The 22421-nt window shown below is 39.0% G+C and overlaps 1 protein-coding gene across 1 annotated transcript in view; it reads left to right on the plus strand.

Moving 5' to 3' along the window:
- Window positions 1-22096, plus strand: part of LOC143880148 (transcription factor MYB3R-3-like) — a 43973-nt gene extending 21877 nt beyond the window's left edge. The window contains exons 7-9 of the mRNA XM_077382920.1: window positions 1999-2127; window positions 7182-8416; window positions 21462-22096. Of these exons, the coding sequence (XP_077239035.1) occupies window positions 1999-2127; window positions 7182-8406 (1354 nt within the window). The 3' untranslated portion in view covers window positions 8407-8416; window positions 21462-22096. The remainder of the gene's footprint in view (window positions 1-1998; window positions 2128-7181; window positions 8417-21461) is intronic.
- Window positions 22097-22421: the final 325 nt, after the last annotated feature.

The following is a 22421-nucleotide window of genomic DNA, read 5'->3' on the forward strand; positions in this document are numbered from 1 at the left end:
CCGACATGATGCAATACTTTCACTCTCTTCGAATATGATTTTCATATATCAACATATGTCACTCTCTTTGAATTAGCCATTGTGTTCTTTTCTTGGTAGTGTAACATATTTGCATTTATATTTTTAAGAATACTAGTCTTGTTAACAATTCCATCTTCGTAGTTAAATATAGTTTAGTATTCGTCTTTTCTTTATATATCTTTTGTGTTGTTTAACATGGTATTGGGTTTACTCGTGTCCGTCACATGTCCTACATTTCAGTCATTTCGGGGAAATTTTGGGGAAATTTAAAACCATAAATGGGCGTACTCGATATGGGGTTCTTTTTAGAAGCAATAGACTTGTATAGATCTACAGTTTTGCAAGTCATGAAGAAAGAAAAAAAACTTGTGAAAAAAGACAAGCAGTTCAAAGGAAGAAAAATAAACTGATTTTCAAGACCGACAAGTGATGGTGGCTAACAACAATCACCCAAAACACAGCCCGCAGAAATAGAAAAAGATATGAGGCTCATAATATGTTTCTGTTAAAAATAGTGACAAAGAAGAGTCAAATAATAAAAAAAATGCCCATCCAAATCACAAAAAATTGAGCCAAGGATATGATCCATTCCAAGGGGGGCTGAAGAAATGTAAACCCCAACAAAAAACCTGAAAATGACTCTAAAAATTAGAGAAATCTAAAAAGGGAAAAACTGGGACAATATGTTTCTGTGAAAAACAATGACAAAGTAGAGTCAAATAACAAAGAAACACATCCAAATCACCAAAATTTGAGCCGCCGGGGGTGGGTGGGGAATGGAAAATCCCCAACAAACAACCTGCAAATGACTCCAAATATTGGAGATATTAGAAAAATTGTGGACAAAATAGGAATATCAAGGGTGACACCCATTCTTTTCCCAGAAAGGAAATTTCAGCTGTGAAAATAGCTTGGACATGGAGAAAAATTTGAGTGCATGTTAGGGTGACAAAATAGATGATTAAAAACTAGAAAGCCGCTAAACATTTCGATGAAATTGTATATTTCTACCCGAAAGATAGGCAAAACTCTTACTAACCCTTGTAAGATCTCAGAAATAAATCACAACCCAACTGATTATGATCAAGGGACGATGATGATTAGATTAAAAACATCCTTCTCCCATTCGCTCGCATAAAAAAAAAATCAAACAACTCTTCTTGGAATTGATAAACACAAAATAGAAACAGAAATCTTTAGTTTTGGACTACATCTAATACCATGATGATAGATGGAATCAAGGCAATCAAGCAAATAATGAAGTGGAGAGAAGAAGATATGGAAAACAATAAAGAGTTTCTGGTAAAAGGAGGAAATGGGCTCCTTTGCTATATAAAGACTAGCTTATTACAAATAACTGAAATACCCTTAAGGAAGGGAAACAAAGAAATAATAGGAAATAAACTATCAAAATACAACTAAATATACCTTCAAGCTATTCGTAGGAATGGTCTTGCTTTGTTTATCTTAATGAAGGGAAACAAAGAAATATAAGGAAATAAACTATCTAAATATAACTATATGTGTGTGTGTGTGTGTGTGTGTGTGTGTGTGTGTGTGTGTGTGTGTGTGTGTGTGTGTGTGAACACAATGCAATACATTACAGCACTAGTATTTCTATCTATAATTCCATTCATCCTTCAAGGTGTTCGTAGGAATGGTCTGGTTTTGGAGCAATCTCTGCTCCTGTAAGTTTTATCTTTTCTTTTCTAATAAATTATTTCCGTTACCTTTCAAAAAATATCTCCATGAATCCTTTGGTATCACAGGAATATTTCCGAATCTTTTTGAAATGGATTTATGGTTCTATGTTGTTACCCTTCTAACTGTACACTATAAGAATAGTTAAGTACACCTTTTTTCAGTTTCTTTCTGTTCATCATCAAATCCCAACGGTTTTATTTTCATTAGTAAATGGTCATATAAGCTCATTCCCTATTTTCATGTGAAAAACTGAAGCTGGAAACAAATTTTCAGGTGGCACAATCACTTGAACCCAATTATAAAGAAAGATGCTTGGACATTGGAGGAGGAACTTGCACTTATGCATGCCCACCAAATGCATGGGAATAAGTGGGCAGAAATTGCTAAGGTTTTGCCTGGAAGGTACAGGTTATAATTTTATAATGTGATATAATTATTTCATAATATATTTACTATTGGGTTAGTTCAAAATTTGAGTAGTTGCTTCAATCTTTGTCGTTAATGGATTCTTCTTCAACATACTACATACCCAAAGTTTCTCTCGTGTATGGTAAATTGGTAAAACTTTAAACCAAGGAAGCATGATTCTTCCCTGGGAGCCTTCGATTCCTGCTTTCGATTCCGGTTTCGATTCCCGCTTTCGATTCCCGCTCTGCCAACCTAGCTTTAAACCATTGAATATATATTTGGTGAAAGGCCTAGGCTCTGAATTTGACAGGTTCTGTTAGAAGAATACCCCAAATAGACATTGTTTCCGTGTTGAATTTTGTTCTCTATGAATTTCAATCTGGCAGTCCTAACTAAGCTATATTTGAATTTTCTCTTCCTATGTTGCTACGTTCTATTTTCCAGTGTAAATAGTTATGTTAACTGTTGAGAGAGAGGTTTAGAGAAGAAAAAGTGAGTTAGAGAAGAAACTCCCCCTCACTAATATATTTATTAAAAGAGAGATAAGAACAATTACAACTATGCCCTCAGGCTTATTATATATATCCAACACTCCCCCTCAAGCTGGAATGTAGATATTATACATTCCTAGCTTGCTACAAATATCATTCAACTTTGACTTAGGCAAGGGTTTTATGAAAATATCTACTAACTGGTCCACAAATCGAGTAAAAGAAACATGTATCTCGCCCTTATGGATTCTCTGGCGAATAAAATGGCAATCAACCTCTATATGCTTGGTTCTCTCATGGAAGACGGGATTGGTGGCTATGTGAATCGCAGCTTTATTATCATAATAAAGAAGAAGGAAAACCAATCTCTGTCATGAGGGAACGTAACCAAAGAAGCTCCCTACTCATATGGGACATAGCTCGGTATTCTGCCTAGGCACTAGACTTCGAAACAACTTCTTGTTTCTTACTTTTCCATGACACTAGATTGCCCCCAACAAATGTGCAGTAGCCCGTGGTCAATCTCCTATCTGCTGAAGATCCTGCCCAATCTGCATCACAATAGCCTTCCACCCTGACATGTCCATTTTTCTTGAATAGTAGTCCTTTCCCTGGTGCCCCTTCCAAATAGCGGAGAATTTGAACTACTGCTTTCCAGTGAGAGGTACGAGGAGCACTCATAAACTGGCAAACTACTCCAACTTCATAGGAGATATCTGGCCGAGTAACCGGTGATATATATGAGCTTACCAACGAGTCTCCTATACCTGGCAGGATCTTCCAACAGATCTCCTTCCTCTGGAATAAGCTTCACATTGGGATCCATAGGCGCAGATACAGGTTTTACTCCAAGATTCCCTATTTCTTCCAGTAAGTCCAATACATACTTTCTCAGTGATAGAGATATCCCTTGAGAGGAATATGCCACCTCTATCCCAAGAAGGTATCTAAGCTGACCCAAACCCTTTGTAGCAAACTCTACCTGTAAGAAACTCTTCAATCTCTTAATTCCCCCTGAGTTGCTACCTGTAATGATGATGTCATCAACATACACAATCAAAAGGATGCACCCTGCAGAAGATTGATGACTGAACACTGAATGGTCTACTGCACACTGTCTAAGTCCAAAACATATGACGGCCTCACTGAATCGACCAAACCATGCTCGTGGAGACTGTTTCAAGCTAAGGCGACAAACAGAGGAAGACATCTCCCCCTGAGCAGCTTACCCTGGAGGCTGCTCCATATAAACTTCCTCCTGGAGGTCGACATGTAGAAAGGCATTCTTGACGTCTAGCTGATATAAAGGCCAACCATGATTAACTGCCATGGATAGTATCACTCGAACTGAAGGAATCTTCTCAACTGGTGAGAATGTCTCATGATAGTCAACCCCAAATGTTTGAGTGTAACCCTTGGCAACCAGACGGGCCTTCAACTTTTCAATTGTCCCATCAGGAAAATGCTTGATTGAGAATACCCAACGACAACCAACTGGTCAAGCCCCAGCAGGAAGTGGAACAAGATCCCATGTCTGGTTTGATCGGAGCGCACCCATTTCTAGATCCATAGCAGCTCGCCAGCTTGGATGTTGAAGAGCCTCCTGTAATGACTTTGGTAACACAACAGAGGACAAGGACGAAACAAAGGCTTGAAAAGAAGATGTCAGACGGTCATAAGAAACAAAATGAGATATGGGATGTGCAGTAGAATGAGATCTAGTACGAGATACAATAGGAGAATCAGAAGCAATAACATAGGAGGGTAGATAAGATACCTCAGTAGGCAAGGTAGGGACCTCGACAGATAAAGGCGATGGATCTTGTGAAGGACGTGGAGGTCCGTCTTTCTGCACGCGTCGCTGATATTCTTTGGTAATTGGTGGTCGAGTCACTGGAACTGATGAAGAGGGCGATGGATCTGTGATCGTAATAGGCTGTTGGGGTACCTAAACCGAGTCAGAAAGCGAAGGAAAAAATAATGGGACCTCATTCTCCAATGGACTTGTAAGAGGAGGAGATGAAGGACCAAAGAAAGCTTCAGATTCAAAAAAGGTCACAGCTGAAACAAACCATCGTCGTAGTCAAGGACTATAACAACGGTAGCCTTTCTGCGTTATAGAATAACCCAGAAAGACACACCGTTCCGACTGAGGATCGAGTTTGTCATACGCGAGTAGTCATCAGTAAAAACAACGAAATACCGAAATCCATTATGTGATGCGACCCTAGAGGCCCCCCATACATCACAATGAACTAAGAGAAAAGGACTCTCGACTCGACTAATGACTCGTGAAGGAAAGGACACCCGGTAGTGCTTCCCGAGTTCACATGACTCGCATTGGAACGGAGAGACTGAAAAATGAACAAATGACGTCTGCTGAAGGCGTTGAAGAGATGGATGACCAAGACGGCAATGCCACTGATAGGCGTCAACCGAGGTATGCGAGGCTGTAGGAGAACGGCTGCAGTCAAGGCGGTAAAGTCCATCCACCTCACGACCCGATCTAATCGTCTTCCCAGTCGAATGATCCTGAAACACACAATACGATGGATATAATGAGATGGAGCACTAAAGATTTTTCGTTAATTGACTGATAGAAAGTAAACTAAATAGAGATTTAGGGACACTTAGTACATATGATAAGGAAATATTAGGCGAGGGACATATTGTACCGATACCAGTGATGGGGGAAGTGGACCCATCAGCAAGGGTAATGGTCTGAGAGCCGGTGGGAATAGAATGAAAAGATGATAGCTGAGAAGAGTTACCAGTCATGTGATTGGAGGCTCCCAAGTTAATAATCCAGGACCCGGAGCTAGAGAGTAAGGTCGTGGGTGAGCTACCTGGCTGGGCAAACCCGGCAGTGTGCTGTGAAGCACTATGTCTATATCGCTGCAGCTCCTCATAATCTGCCCTTGTGAAAGTAAAGGACTCATCAACTGAAGTAGAACCAGGTGTAGGAGTCACGCTGTCAGATGGGCCAGAAGCAGTGAGATGAGCTGATCGAGGAGGCCGAAGCTCAGGATGAAGCATGTAGCATGTCTCGATCTGGTGGCCATCCCGATGGCAATGAGTACAGTAAGGACGGCCACGCCCATGAGCCCGGGAAAAGGAGCCACGTCGTATGGGTGGCCTGGAGGCACCAATACCATCAGAAGATACGAGAGCCAAACTATCAGAAGGGAGGCTGGAAGATGAGTCATCAAGGCACTGTTGCGCTCGTGAATATGCCTCTTGTAATGACGAGGAAGAAGTAGCCGAAGGTGGTGGGGCAGCATGGACATCCGTGGTCATGCCAAGAGAGGGATCCACAATGACGGGTGGATCCATAAGGACAACAAGTGACGAGAGATTAAAAATACCAACAACTAGCGGCGCTACAAAGAGGAAAAAGAAGGCGATTGACAAACCAACTAATCAAATAGAATGACTCATAGTCCGGCTCGATGGGCCACGGATAGGAACCGAGAGGGAGACATGCCGAAGGCGGGAAGAATCCGCGAAGAAAAAGTGAAGAGAGCCGACCGAAATCAGCACATGAGAATGAAAACAAAGAAGAGGAGTGAAAAAATAGGGTTAGGTCTATTTATTTATGTTTAATTTTGAGGAAGTGGGGGTGTCGAGGGCTGGAGGGGAGGATTTGAAGAGGGAAAGGGTTGGGGGAGGTACTGTAGCGGGTTATGGAGGAGAGGAGGAGGCGTGAGGTTGAGGGTGCTGTTGGGGGGGTTTTGGGTTGTGGGTGGAGAGAGAGGCGTGGGGATTGGGTTGGGTCAGGGTTAGGGTTTAGGAAGGGAGAGAGATGAGGGAGAGAAGTGAGAGTGAGAGATTAGGGTTAGGGTTTTTGTGTTGGGATGGAGAAGATGGAGGCTAAAGGGGATCCCTAGGGATCAGAAACCCTAGGGCTCGGATACCATGTTGAGAGAGAGGTTTAGAGAAGAAAAAGTGAGTTAGGGAAGAAACTCCCCCTCACTAATATATTTATTAAAAGAGAGATAAGCACAATTACAACTATGCCCTCAGGCTTATTACATATATCCAACAATAACTATGTTTGATTGAGGACTACGCACATTTGCTATTTGAGTGTGGCTTCTTATTTGATTAATCGGGGAGAATTTCAGTTATTTGATGAACCTTCACTAACACAAACCAATGATATATTAAGACCATATGCTACAGTAGAGAACGGCTTGAATACTGGATCATGTTATTTGAGCAAATGTATTTTGTTATCAAATCTTGCCGTTTTGAAGGAAGAGAAATTCTTTGGTGGCTAGTAATACTCTTTCAAGACACACAAAGATGCCTCACAAAGCTCCTAGCTATGATGACTAAGTTCCTCCCCCTTAGCTAAAACTATTTCTTTTACGTATTACAATTTACTCTTCAAGTGCAGAAATTTGGTTTCATCTCCATGGCAGAAGTTGATTGTATTTGGCCTACATTCAAAAATATTTTTTGAAATGCGTACATGGATTTTTTTTCTTAATGCTTTTAATTTCAGTTTAAGTTTGATATTGAGTCTTAACCACTAATCTTTCTCTTTGTCTCCAGGACTGATAACTCAATAAAGAATCACTGGAACAGTTCATTGAAGAAAAAGTTAGATTTCTATTTGGCTACTGGAAAACTTCCTCCAGTTCCGAAGACGCCGGACACGCAAAATGGTGCCAAAGATATAGCAAAACCAGCTAGTGGAAATTCTTTGGTCTGTTCTAATAACGGATTGCACGGTAGTGCTCAGACTCGCTCAGAAACCCTGGTTTCTTTACATGCTTGCCAGGGCACTGATTTGTGTAAGTTGGAAGAAGAACATTGCAATAATTGGTCGATGCCTTTGACCAAACAGTTTTCTGATACAAATAATTCAAGAAACATAAGAGCTGGGGGACCCAACAATTTTGATGGCGTTGAGTGCAACCCACAGGCATCAAAATTTGATATCATCTATAATAAATCTGACTCAATATTGCAGCCCGTAGGATGCATCAACAATGGTGAAATTTCTCGAGACAACAAGGTTATCGGAACATTGGCGTACTCTGGGATTCCATCCTTTGATTTGTGCTATGAGCCACCTCAGTTGGAAAATTGTGAGCTTCCCATAAATGGCACTTTTTTAACTGGGTACAACTCAAAGATATTAATGTCGCCTATTAGTTGTTTCACTCCATTTGTTGAAGTTACTAGTCCAAGCGAACAAAGCATAGAATCTTTATTAAAGAACGCAGCAAGGAGCTTCACAAATACTCCTTCCATATTGAGAAAAAGAAAGAGGGAAACTCACGGACCTCCTCGAACAGAAGTCACAGATAGTTTTCAAAACCAGGACAATTTATATACTCCTGAACAAAATGAAAGAATTGAAATTACCCCAGGCTTCCCAAATACTCCTTCCATATTGAGAAAAAGAAAGAGGGAAACTCCTGGTGGACCTCCTAGAAGGGGGGTAACAGATGGTTTGCAAAACCAGGACAACTTATGTACTCCTGAACAAAATGAAAGAATTGAAATTACTCAAGGACACTTTGGGTCTTTAAATGCGAGTTCATGTGAGAGTCCTGCTTGTTATGTTGATGGTGAAGTTGGCCTATACAATGGGAAGGCGTTCAATGCCTCTCCACCATACCGGTTGAGATCAAAACGTACGGCTATTTTTAAGTCGGTGGAGAAGCAACTTGATTTCACATTAGATGAAGAGAAGTTTTATGATAATACCAAATCTACAAGCTTGATCATCAATGAGAATTCTCATGCACCTAAAATGGGGGTGACATAGTACATTCATTGTAAGTATATTCTGGAACAGTAACTTTATAACCAAATCTGGTTTTGAGCTTGTTCCCATGCCATGTTATTTTTTGACATAATGATAGACTCTTTGCTTTCACTGTTAACCATTTGATAAACTTTTTTTTAATACATCTCTTCTCATATATTTTCCATTTCCATTTCAATTACAATTTCCTTTATTGCATCAATATTTTAGTTGGGTTCAGAATTCAATAGACAGGAACTTGAAAAATTGGTCGAGGATTTTGGTGAGTTTTTGAGTCATGAATAGATTGTCCTTTGGCACTAAAATGTTGGTCAGACAAACTAAGAAATCATTAGAAAATGCTTTATTATATATTATAAAATGCATCATTCGATTAATCATTCCAGTAGTTTAGTGCTTGATATTCATGTTTGTACTTGTCAATAACCTTCTTTTTTTTTTCATTTTTAGCAATAATAGAAAGGCCATCCATTAAAGCTAAATAGCAGCTTACATCACATTATAGGTACGATCCGTCTCAAAGAACTGCAGATCACATCATAAAAATAGCAGGCTAAAACAGAAAAATAGCTCTAAAGGAAGAGAATTCCAATGAACAACACTTCGAATTCCGATGAACAACACTTCTCTATCAATTCCCACTTTAGCTAAGCCATCTGCCTATGTATTCAATGCTCTACTAACATGAGCAAAAGATTGGAAAACAGTCCAAAACTCCAAATTATATCAAGTATCTCCAAAATGAATCCTGCTTTACCGCACGGACTAGGAGGTTACACTCTTTGATTCTCCTTTCATAGTGTACTGGACAGTTTATTCTTGAAAATACGCAAATCCACAAGGAGGGGCCCTCACCTCTGACTCATTGGAGTCCTCTATCCCCTAGTGGGCCCAAGAATGATTTTATTACATTATCCAAAGCATTCTTAAAAACTCTATTGATTTCAACCACCACGTACCCCAACAGTTATCATCGAAGTTGAGTTTGACACACAAAGGATGGGGAGGAGACCAAAATACCTACACTACAGCTTTTGGAATCATCACACTGCATGATGTTCATGTTTATACTTGTCAATAACCGTCTTTTTTTTTTTCCTTTTTAAATGATAACACAAAGCCATCCATTAATGAAAAATAGCAGGTTGCATCACATTATTGGTACGATCCATCTCAAAGAACTGCAGATCACATCGCAAAAATAGCAGAGTAAAGCAGAAAAATAGCTAGAAACTACTAAAAAAGAAGAGAATTCCGATGAACAGCACTTGTGTATCAATTTCCTCTCTGACAAGGCCTTCTTCCATTCCAATGCATTCAACGATCTATGAACATGAACATAAGATGCGGAAACACTCCAAACGGTATCAAGTATCTTCGTGATGAATCCTGCTAGACCCATCAGCAGGAGTTTACAATATTTGAGCCTCTTTCACAATTAGTGTACTTGATATTTTTCTCCTTGAAATTATACAAACTCGTAGTAGGGCCCTTACCTCTGCCACACAAGGTTTTAAATTTCGGTTTCGGTAATCAATGAAACGGAAATATTTCGGTTTTGGTGTGAAATTTCGGCCGAAATCGTGTAAAATTACGGAAACATTTTGTTCTGAAATCACAATCGAAATCCAGATAAAATTCTTCACCATTGGGTTTTCTTTTTCTTTTTATTGTTTTTTTAATATCTTAAAGGAATCTCATTGTTCTTCTCTGTTAACTTACCCACTTCTCCAAAAGCTTAAGCTGTTGGAGAAAGGCGTTATTTATCTTTTATACTTTAATACTCCCCCTGCACGTGTGGCCCACTTGGCAAACACGTGGCACATGTGGTCCCACTTTGGGCTGACCATCTCATGTGGATTTTTGCTTTGAACTCAAGATCTTTGGCTCTGATACCATGTTAACTTACCAACTTCTCCAAAAGCTTAAGCTGTTGGAGAAAGGCGTTATTTATCTTTTTTACTTTAACATTCTCTTTTCTGGGAGTGGAGGTATTTTTGTTACTGTCTCTCATTGCTTCTTCTTTCCAATTTTGTAGATCATCCTCTGCTTGGTATCCCTACAAGCTTTTCTTTGAACTTGCCCAACAGATTATTGATATTTTATATTCGTGATTCCTAGATGTATATTTTCCTTTGAAAATTCTTGAATTTCTTTCCTCCCAAATATGCCAAAAAGGATTCATATGGGGCATGGTTTTAAAATTCCACCAAAACTGACACAAAACAATCGAAATATATCCATTTCCATCGAAGCCAAAATCGTAAGTGTGTTAATGGTGTGCTATATTAACATGTGTCGCATAATTATTTTATATGAATTGTATGTGAAATATGGTGTATGTATTATTACAAATATTTACATGAATTAAATGTGAAATGTGGTATGTAGTTATGTACTGAATTAACATATATGTGCGGCACCGGATGTCACTAGGTGTTCGATATTGTTAAACCATTATGGATGGTTGTCTTGTTTATGTGATAGTTTCTCAGTGTGTGTTTGTGGTTATCCTAGCATTTCTTCCTGAAGTTTCTATCATCATTTGGATATCTTTCTACATGTTTTCGTGATTATACAGCATTTACATTGAAATTTCCAAGCGAAACTTTTTTGTTTTTGTGGCTACGGGAACCGGAATTTAAAACCTTGATAGGGGTCACACTCCAAAGGATCTTTCCAGTAGCCCCAAAAGGATCCTATGTTCAATTGAGAAAGGATGTTGCCATAGATTATGAGGAAAATCCATACCAAAATGTGAGACACCCTCCTCCCCTCCCCTCTTCTCTAGCCTAAGCCATCTGCCAATGTATTCTCCACTAGAAACATGAACAAAAAATGGAAAACAGTCCAAATTATATCAAGTAGCTCCAAGATGAATCCTACTTTACCGCATGGACGATGAGGTTACATTCTTTGAGTCTCCTTTCACAATTAGCGTACTAGAAGGAGAGGAATGCTAGGAAGTCATGTGGAATGTCTCCTTTCTAGCTACTTTATGGGTGATCTGAAAGGAGCGGAATGCTAGGATATTAAAGGAAAATCCAAGAGTTCTTCCTACATATTTGTCAAAGTAATTGCTATATCGATATATTGGGCAAAATCTTTCCCTCTATTCAAATTTGTATCTGCCTATGACCTATGGGAGAGATGGAGGGACATCTGCTCATCTGCCAAGACTAGACAGAGAGTGATTCAAGAATGGGAACCCCCTCCTCCTGGTTCCTTAAAACTAAACTTTGATGACTCTAGCTTGGGGAATCCACGCTCTGCAGGAGTGGGGGTGTTTTAAGAAATGAGCTTGGAGAGGTTCGTTGGGCCTACGCGAGGCCTATTGGGGTGGTAGATGTAACGACCCGGAATTGTGGCAACACTTTGACATAATTTTTTTTAAAATCCCAAATTCTGAATTGTTACCCAGAAAAGGGAAACAACAAACTAACCAATTTTATCCCATGAGGGAAAATCCACGAAATAAAGTAAAATAAATGAGCAATTCTTATTCCATTATGAAATTAATGGTTATTTCATTATTAAAAACCAACCACTAAAAATGCCTATAAATTAAATTAAAGCTGTAACTGCAACTCAACTAAAATGCCAGGTCTAATAATAGCTCGACACTCTAGGCCAACTTCTCAGATCCCGTGAGGGCGTGACATTTATTATGTGTATTTCTGCACGACAGAAGCTCCATCGCATCACCTAAAGGACCTGTGGGTGGTAACGAAGTCACCAACAAGCTGAACAAGATCTCCTAGTGGCTCGTATAATAAGAGACACTAAATGAGATTTGTATTATAAAATCATTTCTTATGATTAAAGGGTTAGTATAAGCAAAACAACTATTCATTAAAATAAAGGTAAAAACAGAACTGGAAGTAGAAATATAAATAGAAACTAAAAGTGCAAAGATGAATGCATGCGAAAGAAAAATGCATGAGACTATCCCAAGACCATACGGGATTTCAAACCCCCTTTCATTTATTTTCGTTTTCCTTTAATCCTCATTTCATGGCATTTATATGCCGGCCGTTGATCTTGACCATCTAGGCCCCCACCCATATTTGGGTGCAGCCTAGGTAGGATTTCCTCGACCATCCTGTCTACCAGGTCTACCTGAATGCATCACCAGTCCAATGTCGTACGCCTCTTCGGGGTGGCTTTTGGCATCTCGCCCAAGGTTGGCTCCCTGCCTCCCTCCCACAATTTACAATGTAATGCATGCATGAATTTATACGCACCTCTTCCCTCTTTAATGAGGGGTTTTTCTTTTTTACTTTCATCTGTATGATTAGTACTTGACATTACCACCTTATTATCTCAACAGTTTATTAAAATAGAACTTGTTATTAATTTAACAGTTTAAAAGAATCAAGTAAGAGGTAAAGAGACTAATCATACGAAATAAGATTATAATCACAAAACCATTTTTCAAGCCATTATGGTACCAGCCACTATCACTTGCCTTGAATTCTTTTGAGTGTAAAGAGATTATGTGAAATAGCTCTAGGTGTCAATCGGAAGGTGACCTGTAAATATAACATGTCAAGGGGTGCTAATCGGTTTATCCGAATATTTCAAATCCTATTTGTTCCTCTTAACCTATTTGTTTTTCCCGTTAATCCTATTTCCAAACTATTCTCACTTACAAACTTAAAAATAACTTTCCGCCTTAAAGAAGTTTTCGTAAAAATATCGTATTTATAATTCTTATTGAAAAATATATATATATATATATATAGTTTTCTCATATGTATATATATATATATATGGGGAAAGTGACTATGAGCGGTCGCTCATTTAAGCTTATATGCGCAGCAAGATTAAGAACCGTTGATTTCAACGATCCACCAACGAGAAATATATGAGACGCTCTCTCCCTCTCTCTTTCTCTACAGAAGCAGAAAGAAAAGCACAAAATATTCGAGGCTCTCTCCCTCTCTCTTTCTCGACAGAAGCAGAAGGAAAACCACAAATTCCTAAGCTCCAAGCAAGGATCTAAGATCCAAGCAAGGATTTTTGTAGAAATCTATTCGACGCTCTCTCCCTCTCTCTTTCTCGAGAAAAGTAGCGGGAAAACCATCGACGCGCCCAAAATCCGCCCTCCCCTTCCTTCTCAACGGTGAAATCTTCCATCTCCGCACGGTGATTTCTCCTCCTACGAACCAGACGTCGTTCTCCTCCCCAGGTAAGTCCTATTTTCCATTTTTCGTCTTTTTTTCCCCAAATCTAGGGTTTCAGTTAGGGTTTTTTCGTTTCTTGGGTTTTAAGGGTGATGGATTTGGGGAAAATCGATGGTTTTCACTAGTCTTTCAAAGAGAGAAAATCGGTTAATGCATCGCACGAGTTTTTGTTTTGTTTTTGTTTTCTAAAAAGAAAATCATGAATCATGGATTTAGTGATTTAGTGATGGAGAAGGAGAGATTTAAGGGAAAAAAATTTGTGGAATTTTTTTCTTCTGAATTTTTTCGATGGAGAAGGAGAGATTTAAGCTTCTGAATTTTTAAAAAACCCTAAATCCCAAAATCAATCCTTTGGGAAAATAGGGATCAAGAATCAAAGGCGAAGGAGAGATTTCAGAAGAAAAAAACGTCATTTCCTGTCTCCATTGAAAATCATAATTTTGTTTTAGTGAGAATATAGAGAGATTAAAGCTTTAGACAGAGGGAAAATCATGAATCATGGATGGTTTTCTCTCTTTTAATGCTTTTATCTCTTTTCCCCTATAAAATTTTCTAATCCAAAATCATGAATTCTTTATGGGTATCCATTCCTGTTAGCTTGTTGTGTTGAAGTTTTACAAAAAAAAATCATTTCTGTTAGAGTATGAACTGAGAGGATTTCACTAGTCTTTCAGTGGAAACCTTCTCATGATAACAGTCAATACTAAGCTTTAATCTCTCTATATTCTCACTAAAACAAAATTATGATTTTCAATGGAGACAGGAAATGATGTTTTTTTCTTCTGAAATCTCTCCTTCGCCTTTGATTCTTGATCCCTATTTTCCCAAAGGATTGATTTTGGGATTTAGGGTTTTTTAAAAATTCAGAAGCTTAAATCTCTCCTTCTCCATCGAAAAAATTCAGAAGAAAAAAATTCCACAAATTTTTTTCCCTTAAATCTCTCCTTCTCCATCACTAAATCACTAAATCCATGATTCATGATTTTCTTTTTAGAAAACAAAAACAAAACAAAAACCCGTGCGATGCATTAACCGATTTTCTCTCTTTGAAAGACTAGTGAAAACCATCGATTTTCCCCAAATCCATCACCCTTAAAACCCAAGAAACGAAAAAACCCTAACTGAAACCCTAGATTTGGGGAAAAAAAGATGAAAAATGGAAAATAGGACTTACCTGGGGAGGAGAACGACGTCTGGTTCGTAGGAGGAGAAATCACCGTGCGGAGATGGAAGATTTCACCGTTGAGAAGGAAGGGGAGGGCGGATTTTGGGCGCGTCGATGGTTTTCCCGCTACTTTTCTCGAGAAAGAGAGAGGGAGAGAGCGTCGAATAGATTTCTACAAAAATCCTTGCTTGGATCTTAGATCCTTGCTTGGAGCTTAGGAATTTGTGGTTTTCCTTCTGCTTCTGTCGAGAAAGAGAGAGGGAGAGAGCCTCGAATATTTTGTGCTTTTCTTTCTGCTTCTGTAGAGAAAGAGAGAGGGAGAGAGCGTCTCATATATTTCTCGTTGGTGGATCGTTGAAATCAACGGTTCTTAATCTTTTGCTGCGCATATAAGCTTAAATGAGCGACCGCTCATAGTCACTTTCCCCATATATATATATATATACATATGAGAAAACTATATATATATATATATTTTTCAATAAGAATTATAAATACGATATTTATAATTCTTATTTTTCAATAAGAATTATATTATAATCCTAAGCTTGGAAGCACGGGTACTCTTCCGAGCCCCACGCACCCTTGTCGGGTGCGGGTGCGCGTACCCGGTGCATACCCCTTTTATTTTTTCAAAAAAGAAAAAAAATGGGTTGGGTGCGTGTCGGTTGCGCACTCGAGCGCACCCAACACGTTTTAAACCATTTAAAAAATAAAAATAAAAACCAAAAACGGGGGGTGGGTTTTTAAAATATGGGGGGATGGTTTAAAAACAACTAAAATGACCATTGGGTCCTTTTTCCCCCCAAATCTCCCTCCTCTCTCTCGACCTCTCTCCCCAACCTATTCTCCAATTGTTTTTTAAAATTTTTATAAATATATAATAAAATATTAAAAAATATTATATTCGGCATACCCACAACATACCCGCACCCGATTTTTTTGGAAAATCACGTACCCACGTACCCGCACCCCGTACCTGTACCCGTGCTTCTTAGATCCTAACTGCTTACTTCTGATCAATAATGCTCTAAAGCTTGCAAATTATATATATATATATATATATATATATATATATATATATATATATATATATATATATCTGTCCATTTTGACCTCCACAAATGGATGGGTTAGGATGATCCTATGGAGCTGATTTTTGGTACACACCCCATCTATGATAGGGCCTTTCAAATGAATGCTTTGGATCATCCTAACAAAGTAGGCCCCAATGTGATTGGGCGCTTAAGCTCACCATAAGTTTGGTGAGCTTAAGCTCACCAACACTTTCCTCATATATATATATATATATATATATATATATATATATATATATATATATATATATATATGAGGAAACTGTTGGTGAGCTTAAGCTCACCAAACTTATGGTGAGCTAGCTTGCCCAATCACATGGGGGCCCACTTTGTTAGGATGATCCAAACCATTCATTTGCAAGGCCTTATCATAGATGGGGGGTGTACCAAAAATCAGCTCCATAGGATCATCCTAACCCCTCCATTTGTGGAGGACAAAAATGGGGCAAATTTGTGTCTGTCCATTTTTGTCCTCCACAAATGGAGGGGTTAGGATGACCCTATGGAGCTGATTTTTGGTACACCCCCCATCTATGTAAGGGACTTTCAAATGAATGGTTTGGATCATCCTAACAAAGTGGGCCCCCATGTGATTGGGCAAGCTAGCTCACCATAAGTTTGGTGAGCTTAAGCTCACCAACAGTTTCCTCTATATATATATATATATATATATATATATATATATATATATATAACATAACCTCTTTGAAAGATAATCTCTATACCCTATATAACAATTTTATAAATTAACCATACAAAACAGTCTTTAAGATGATTTTATTTGAAATCAGCCCCTAGAAAGCGTAGAATATCTTTTTTCCTAGGGGCAGCATAGTCTAAGCTCTTGCTCCTCTGACCCATGATTGTCAGTACAGGATCCACCTGGATTATTTCAGAGCCGTTGTAGATGCTACTTGTGAATTTGAAATTTGAATCAACAGGAAACTTACCCACAAGCGGCCCGGAATCCCCTCCCGGCAGAGAAGCACACGAAACAGCAAAACCTGAAGAGCTCTTGCTCCTCTGACCCATGCTTGTCAGTACGGGATCCACCTGGATTATTTCAGAGCCGTTGTAGACGCTACCTGTGAATTTGAAATTTGAATCAACAGGAAGCTTACCCACAAGTGGCCCGGAATCCCCAATCGGCGATGAATCCCCTCCCGGCAGAGAAGCACACAAAACAGCAAAACCTGAAGAGCTAATGGGTTGTGAATCGCCCTTTTTAGTATATTATTGTCTCTGAATATCAGCCCCACGCACCCTTGTCGGGTGCGGGTGCGCCCGAGGTGCGCGTACCCGGTGCATACCCCTTTTATTTTTTCAAAAAAGAAAAAAAAATGGGTTGGGTGCGTGTCGGTTGCGCACTCAAGCGCACCCAACACGTTTTAAACCATTTAAAAAATAAAAATAAAAACCAAAAACGGGGGGTGGGTTTTAAAAATATGGGGGGATGGTTTAAAAACAACTAAAATGACCATTGGGTCCTTTTTCCCCCCAAATCTCCCTCCTCTCTCTCGACCTCTCTCCCCAACCTATTCTCCAATTGTTTTTTAAAATTTTTATAAATATATAATAAAATATTAAAAAATATTATATTCGGCATACCCACAACATACCCGCACCCGATTTTTTTGGAAAATCACGTACCCACGTACCCGCACCCCGTACCTGTACCCGTGCTTCTTAGATCCTAACTGCTTACTTCTGATCAATAATGCTCTAAAGCTTGCAAATTATATATATATATATATATATATATATATATATATATATATATATATCTGTCCATTTTGACCTCCACAAATGGATGGGTTAGGATGATCCTATGGAGCTGATTTTTGGTACACACCCCATCTATGATAGGGCCTTTCAAATGAATGCTTTGGATCATCCTAACAAAGTAGGCCCCAATGTGATTGGGCGCTTAAGCTCACCATAAGTTTGGTGAGCTTAAGCTCACCAACACTTTCCTCATATATATATATATATATATATATATATATATATATATATATATATATAACATAACCTCTTTGAAAGATAATCTCTATACCCTATATAACAATTTTATAAATTAACCATACAAAACAGTCTTTAAGATGATTTTATTTGAAATCAGCCCCTAGAAAGCGTAGAATATCTTTTTTCCTAGGGGCAGCATAGTCTAAGCTCTTGCTCCTCTGACCCATGATTGTCAGTACAGGATCCACCTGGATTATTTCAGAGCCGTTGTAGACGCTACCTGTGAATTTGAAATTTGAATCAACAGGAAACTTACCCACAAGCGGCCCGGAATCCCCTCCCGGCAGAGAAGCACACGAAACAGCAAAACCTGAAGAGCTCTTGCTCCTCTGACCCATGCTTGTCAGTACGGGATCCACCTGGATTATTTCAGAGCCGTTGTAGACGCTACCTGTGAATTTGAAATTTGAATCAACAGGAAGCTTACCCACAAGTGGCCCGGAATCCCCTCCCGGCAGAGAAGCACACAAAACAGCAAAACCTGAAGAGCTAATGGGTTGTGAATCGCCCTTTTTAGTATATTGTTGTCTCTGAATATCAATCCCAATTGCATAAACCTTATGAAGAACTCTAATATTGACACAAGAACCATTAAAAGCCACCAAGGGGCCAAAATTTTAGCTAATACAAAGCTCATACAATGCATATTATTACCTTCCATTTTGGTTTCCAGAACTTTTCCAAATAGGCTTCCTAGGGCTTCCACTGTTGAGACAGCCCATACATGTAGAGGAATACCATAAGAATTGACCCAGAATGTTTCCTCCCCTTGAATAAAATCCTCATTCCATGGTAGAAGAGATCCTAATTGATTTCCAAGGGCTTTAGGTCCCATGACTAGGATTTTAGATACCTGGGATTCAGATTCGAACATAAAAAGAACTGAGTCCTCCGCAAGAGTGCAAGGGCAAAGCGGGGAGGGAGAGTCCCATTCTTTTTGTGCTCAGGACCAAAGGGCCTTCAGGGATCGGAAGTTGCCATTTGGTTTTCCTAATAAACAATCTTTTAAGGAATCCATGCGAGTAAGCACTTCCTTACCTGAAATGGATAAGGCTGGGCTCCCACTTGCCTTAAGAAAAGAAATTTTACGTAATCAGGCCATCGATTATCCGCCTCCACTTTCTCCTACGGATCCGACTTGAAACTATCACGGACAACCCACTTAGATGGGTGTTCAGACCGTTGGCACCATCGACATTTTTCCCGCCATTTAAAGTTAAAATATTTGCATGGAGAGCACAACCAACCATCAAGATCATTCTTTGATTTCGAGAAAAACCCATTGTTGAGTGATTTCCTTACCCCGGGTTGATGATGGATAGGAGTTAGAGCTAGTTTATCCTGCGAACGTATTCTACACTTTTTCCTCCATCTAAAGTTGTGATAGGAACAGCTACAACACTGCCAATCCCCCGACCATTCTCCTTTTCTTACTCCGGCGCCGACCATATCTCTCTCTCTCTCTAGCTTTCCTTTTTACTATTAAAGAAAGAAAGAGATTTTGTAAGGAATGAGATAAAGCCAGATTAGCCGCCAGGGATTTACTCAAGTGTATGAGATTAATTCTGCTGTCCACTCCGGCCTTCGCAAATTCGTCGGATTTTTCATTAGCGGACCTATAGATATGTGACAAAAACGGGCAAATAATCTTACAGTAATCCCAAATTTCCAAAATGATATTTGAGAGTTTCCATGACCCAGGGCATCACCTCTCACCCAAGTGTATGAGATTAATTATTGGGTGAAATTTGTTATTGTTGCCAAGTTAATCTCTACAAAAGAAAATATACTTTCTTGTCTTGCTGCACTAATAAATCATCACCTTGAAGCACGAACCCCAATGCTTCGATTAAATAACATAAAGCTAGATCAGTAGCCAAGGGATTTATTCAGATGTGCCAGCTTGATTATCAGTGGCATTTGCTCTTCTTTCCAAGTTAAACTCGGTCGGAGTACCTCTTTCTCTTGCTGGAAAATGAGTGTAACTATTAATGTGTGTAGGCTGGAAAGCCTATTTGTAACCTAAAGCAACCTCCATGGTATTAGTTTGACAGGTTTAGTTTTGGAATGATTCACATAGGGTTCGAAAAAAGCTATGCGGATCATTCTGGTTTTTTTTAAAGGATGTCTGGAGTACTATATCGTTGTTTGTGGATGACATACTAGCAACAAGAGAGAAGTGCCTAGGTTATTCAAGAACTAAAACATTTTTTGTCAAGGATTTTTGTTATGGAAGAATTAATTCCTCTCAGATACTTTTAGTGTTTGAAGTTGCGAGGTCAAAATGTGGGATTTTTATATCCTATGATTTCCTAAAGAAGACAGGTAAAGTATGAGTAAAACCGATTTGAGACTCATGGAACAAAATCATAAGAAATGGGTGAAAACAAATACTTAACTGTGTCTCATACGACACCTGAACTAATTTTGACTTCAAACTCTTTTTAAAAAAATGGGTGTTGAAATTAGTACTCCTATGAGACCTCATTGTGACATTCATACATGTTACTTCAGATCTTCTGTTTCATTAAAGAACTAAGCACATAGAAGTGGAGATCAACATAATATATTCATATATGTGTCATTCTTGGTAGATTTGTCAGTTCTGTAGATATCACTTATAATTAAACGGGTGTGCTGGCCATATTACACATTGTGCCAGTCATGCAAATCCTTCTTTTCTTTCTCTCTCCATTTTTCTAATTATACAGTTCCTACTACACACAATAGTCACTAAATTAGTGGTGATGAAAACATCCATTGCCTCCAGTGAACTCATAAACACTGGATTATTTCTCGACTTAAGAATATGAAAATGCGAGTTTTTGAACCTCAATCATATCGATCTCTTTGTCAGCTATCTCCATTTTTTATGAATTTTCCTGTTGTGCACAAAACAGCCCCTAGGTGCTATCATTAGCAGTTACATTGTGGCGGCACTTTTCCATTTTCCTGTTAGAATGTTGAGGAACAATCCATTGTATGGTGTGGACACAGCCAAATGATGCAATGCAATACACATTCCTTGAAACCACGATATGACTGTGCTAGGTTGTTTGGGCCCACTTAGTGGGTCCATGCGGGATGATGGTGGACAAGCCAGGTTCGTGATCTATAGTTGTGCATTGTGTTTGCAACCATTTGGGCTGTGTGAATGTCATATTATGGATTGTTCTTAAATCTGATTTTCATATGCCAAACAAACACTTAGACCATGTTTTTCAGGCATGAAATTTTGTTCCATTGAATATTAGATTACAATGTGGTGAGAGAGGGACAGGGAGAGTGGAGAGTGGGAGTGGGGGAGAATTGAGTGGAAATGAGAGAGGAGATGATGCCAAGTTGGTGAAATAGGAGTTCGAATAGTTTTTCCTTTCCTTATTTCTCATCAACTTGACATCATCTCCTCTCTCATTCCCATTCCATTCTCTCCCCATCCCACCTCCTTGCCCCTCTCCTACAACTTGATAAACTTATATTCCATGGAAAAAAATTTCATGGCTGCCAAATTGGCCTTACTTCGGGTGTGAAATCTGCATCTGTACTTACAACTATGTATTCTTTTCTTTTGTGTTGATTTAGGTGATGAAATATTGAACCAACACTGCATTTGAGGGTTACAAGATGTTCTCCACACTAACACGACTGTATTCTCTGAATTTGGAATGAGCGTGAAGGGGGAATTGTGACCATGAATCGACCCTCGTCGGAAAAATTCGCATCCCATATCTTTGTGCATTTGAAGAATAAGATAAAAATTCCACTTATTGCACTGTAAGTGTTCAGTTTGTTATGGTCGTTAGTGTGCACAAGGCCTCTCAAAAATGAGAATGGCTCGAGCAAAACTTAGGTACGTACATAAGAAACCAAGCTCTGTTAGAAGGTTTCTCTTTTTCCATTCTTCAATACGTAGGCTTGGTTAAACAGCAGCCAATCCTTATTTTAAGGAGGGACCCAATTCAAATTCACTGTTACATAAAAAACCAACACTAATTTTCATGACTTGCTGCAATATATGTGGTAGAAGGACAACAGCAAAAGAGTGTGATATAGCCTTAGAATTTTCGGACAGCTATCTGAATGTTGATGCGAGTTCCAAATGACCATCAGTTATGTGATGTTTGGAGCAGAAAGCTGATGTTACAGAAGATTTGGTCATTTTCACAGTGGTTCTGGTGTTTCATGGGGATTCGAGTTCCATTTCTTGGCTTCTTGTACACGTGTTACAAGACTGAATTTCGTCTTTTTTCATCCGTTTTGCTAGGAAGCCTTCTTTAGTTCATTATAATAGATTTCATTCATGATCATCACAAATCTAGCAGGCTTTCTTACACAAAACATCATCTTGAACATATCGGCCCTATTTTGCCACCTTGAAAAATATTCCATGGAATATTTATGGGGCTAGTTGTGAGCAAGGTTTTAAATTTCGGTTTCGGCTATAATTTCAGTCTTCACCGAAACTGAAATTTCAGCCGAAATCCCATAATTTCGGTCCAAATTCGGTAGAAGCTAACGAAATGTCAGATTTTTCTCCCGAAT

This window comes from Tasmannia lanceolata, unplaced genomic scaffold, assembly GCF_043159265.1.
Source record: "Tasmannia lanceolata isolate RefF3 unplaced genomic scaffold, GAP_Taslan_0.1 ptg000006l, whole genome shotgun sequence".
Taxonomy (NCBI): Eukaryota; Viridiplantae; Streptophyta; class Magnoliopsida; order Canellales; family Winteraceae; genus Tasmannia; species Tasmannia lanceolata.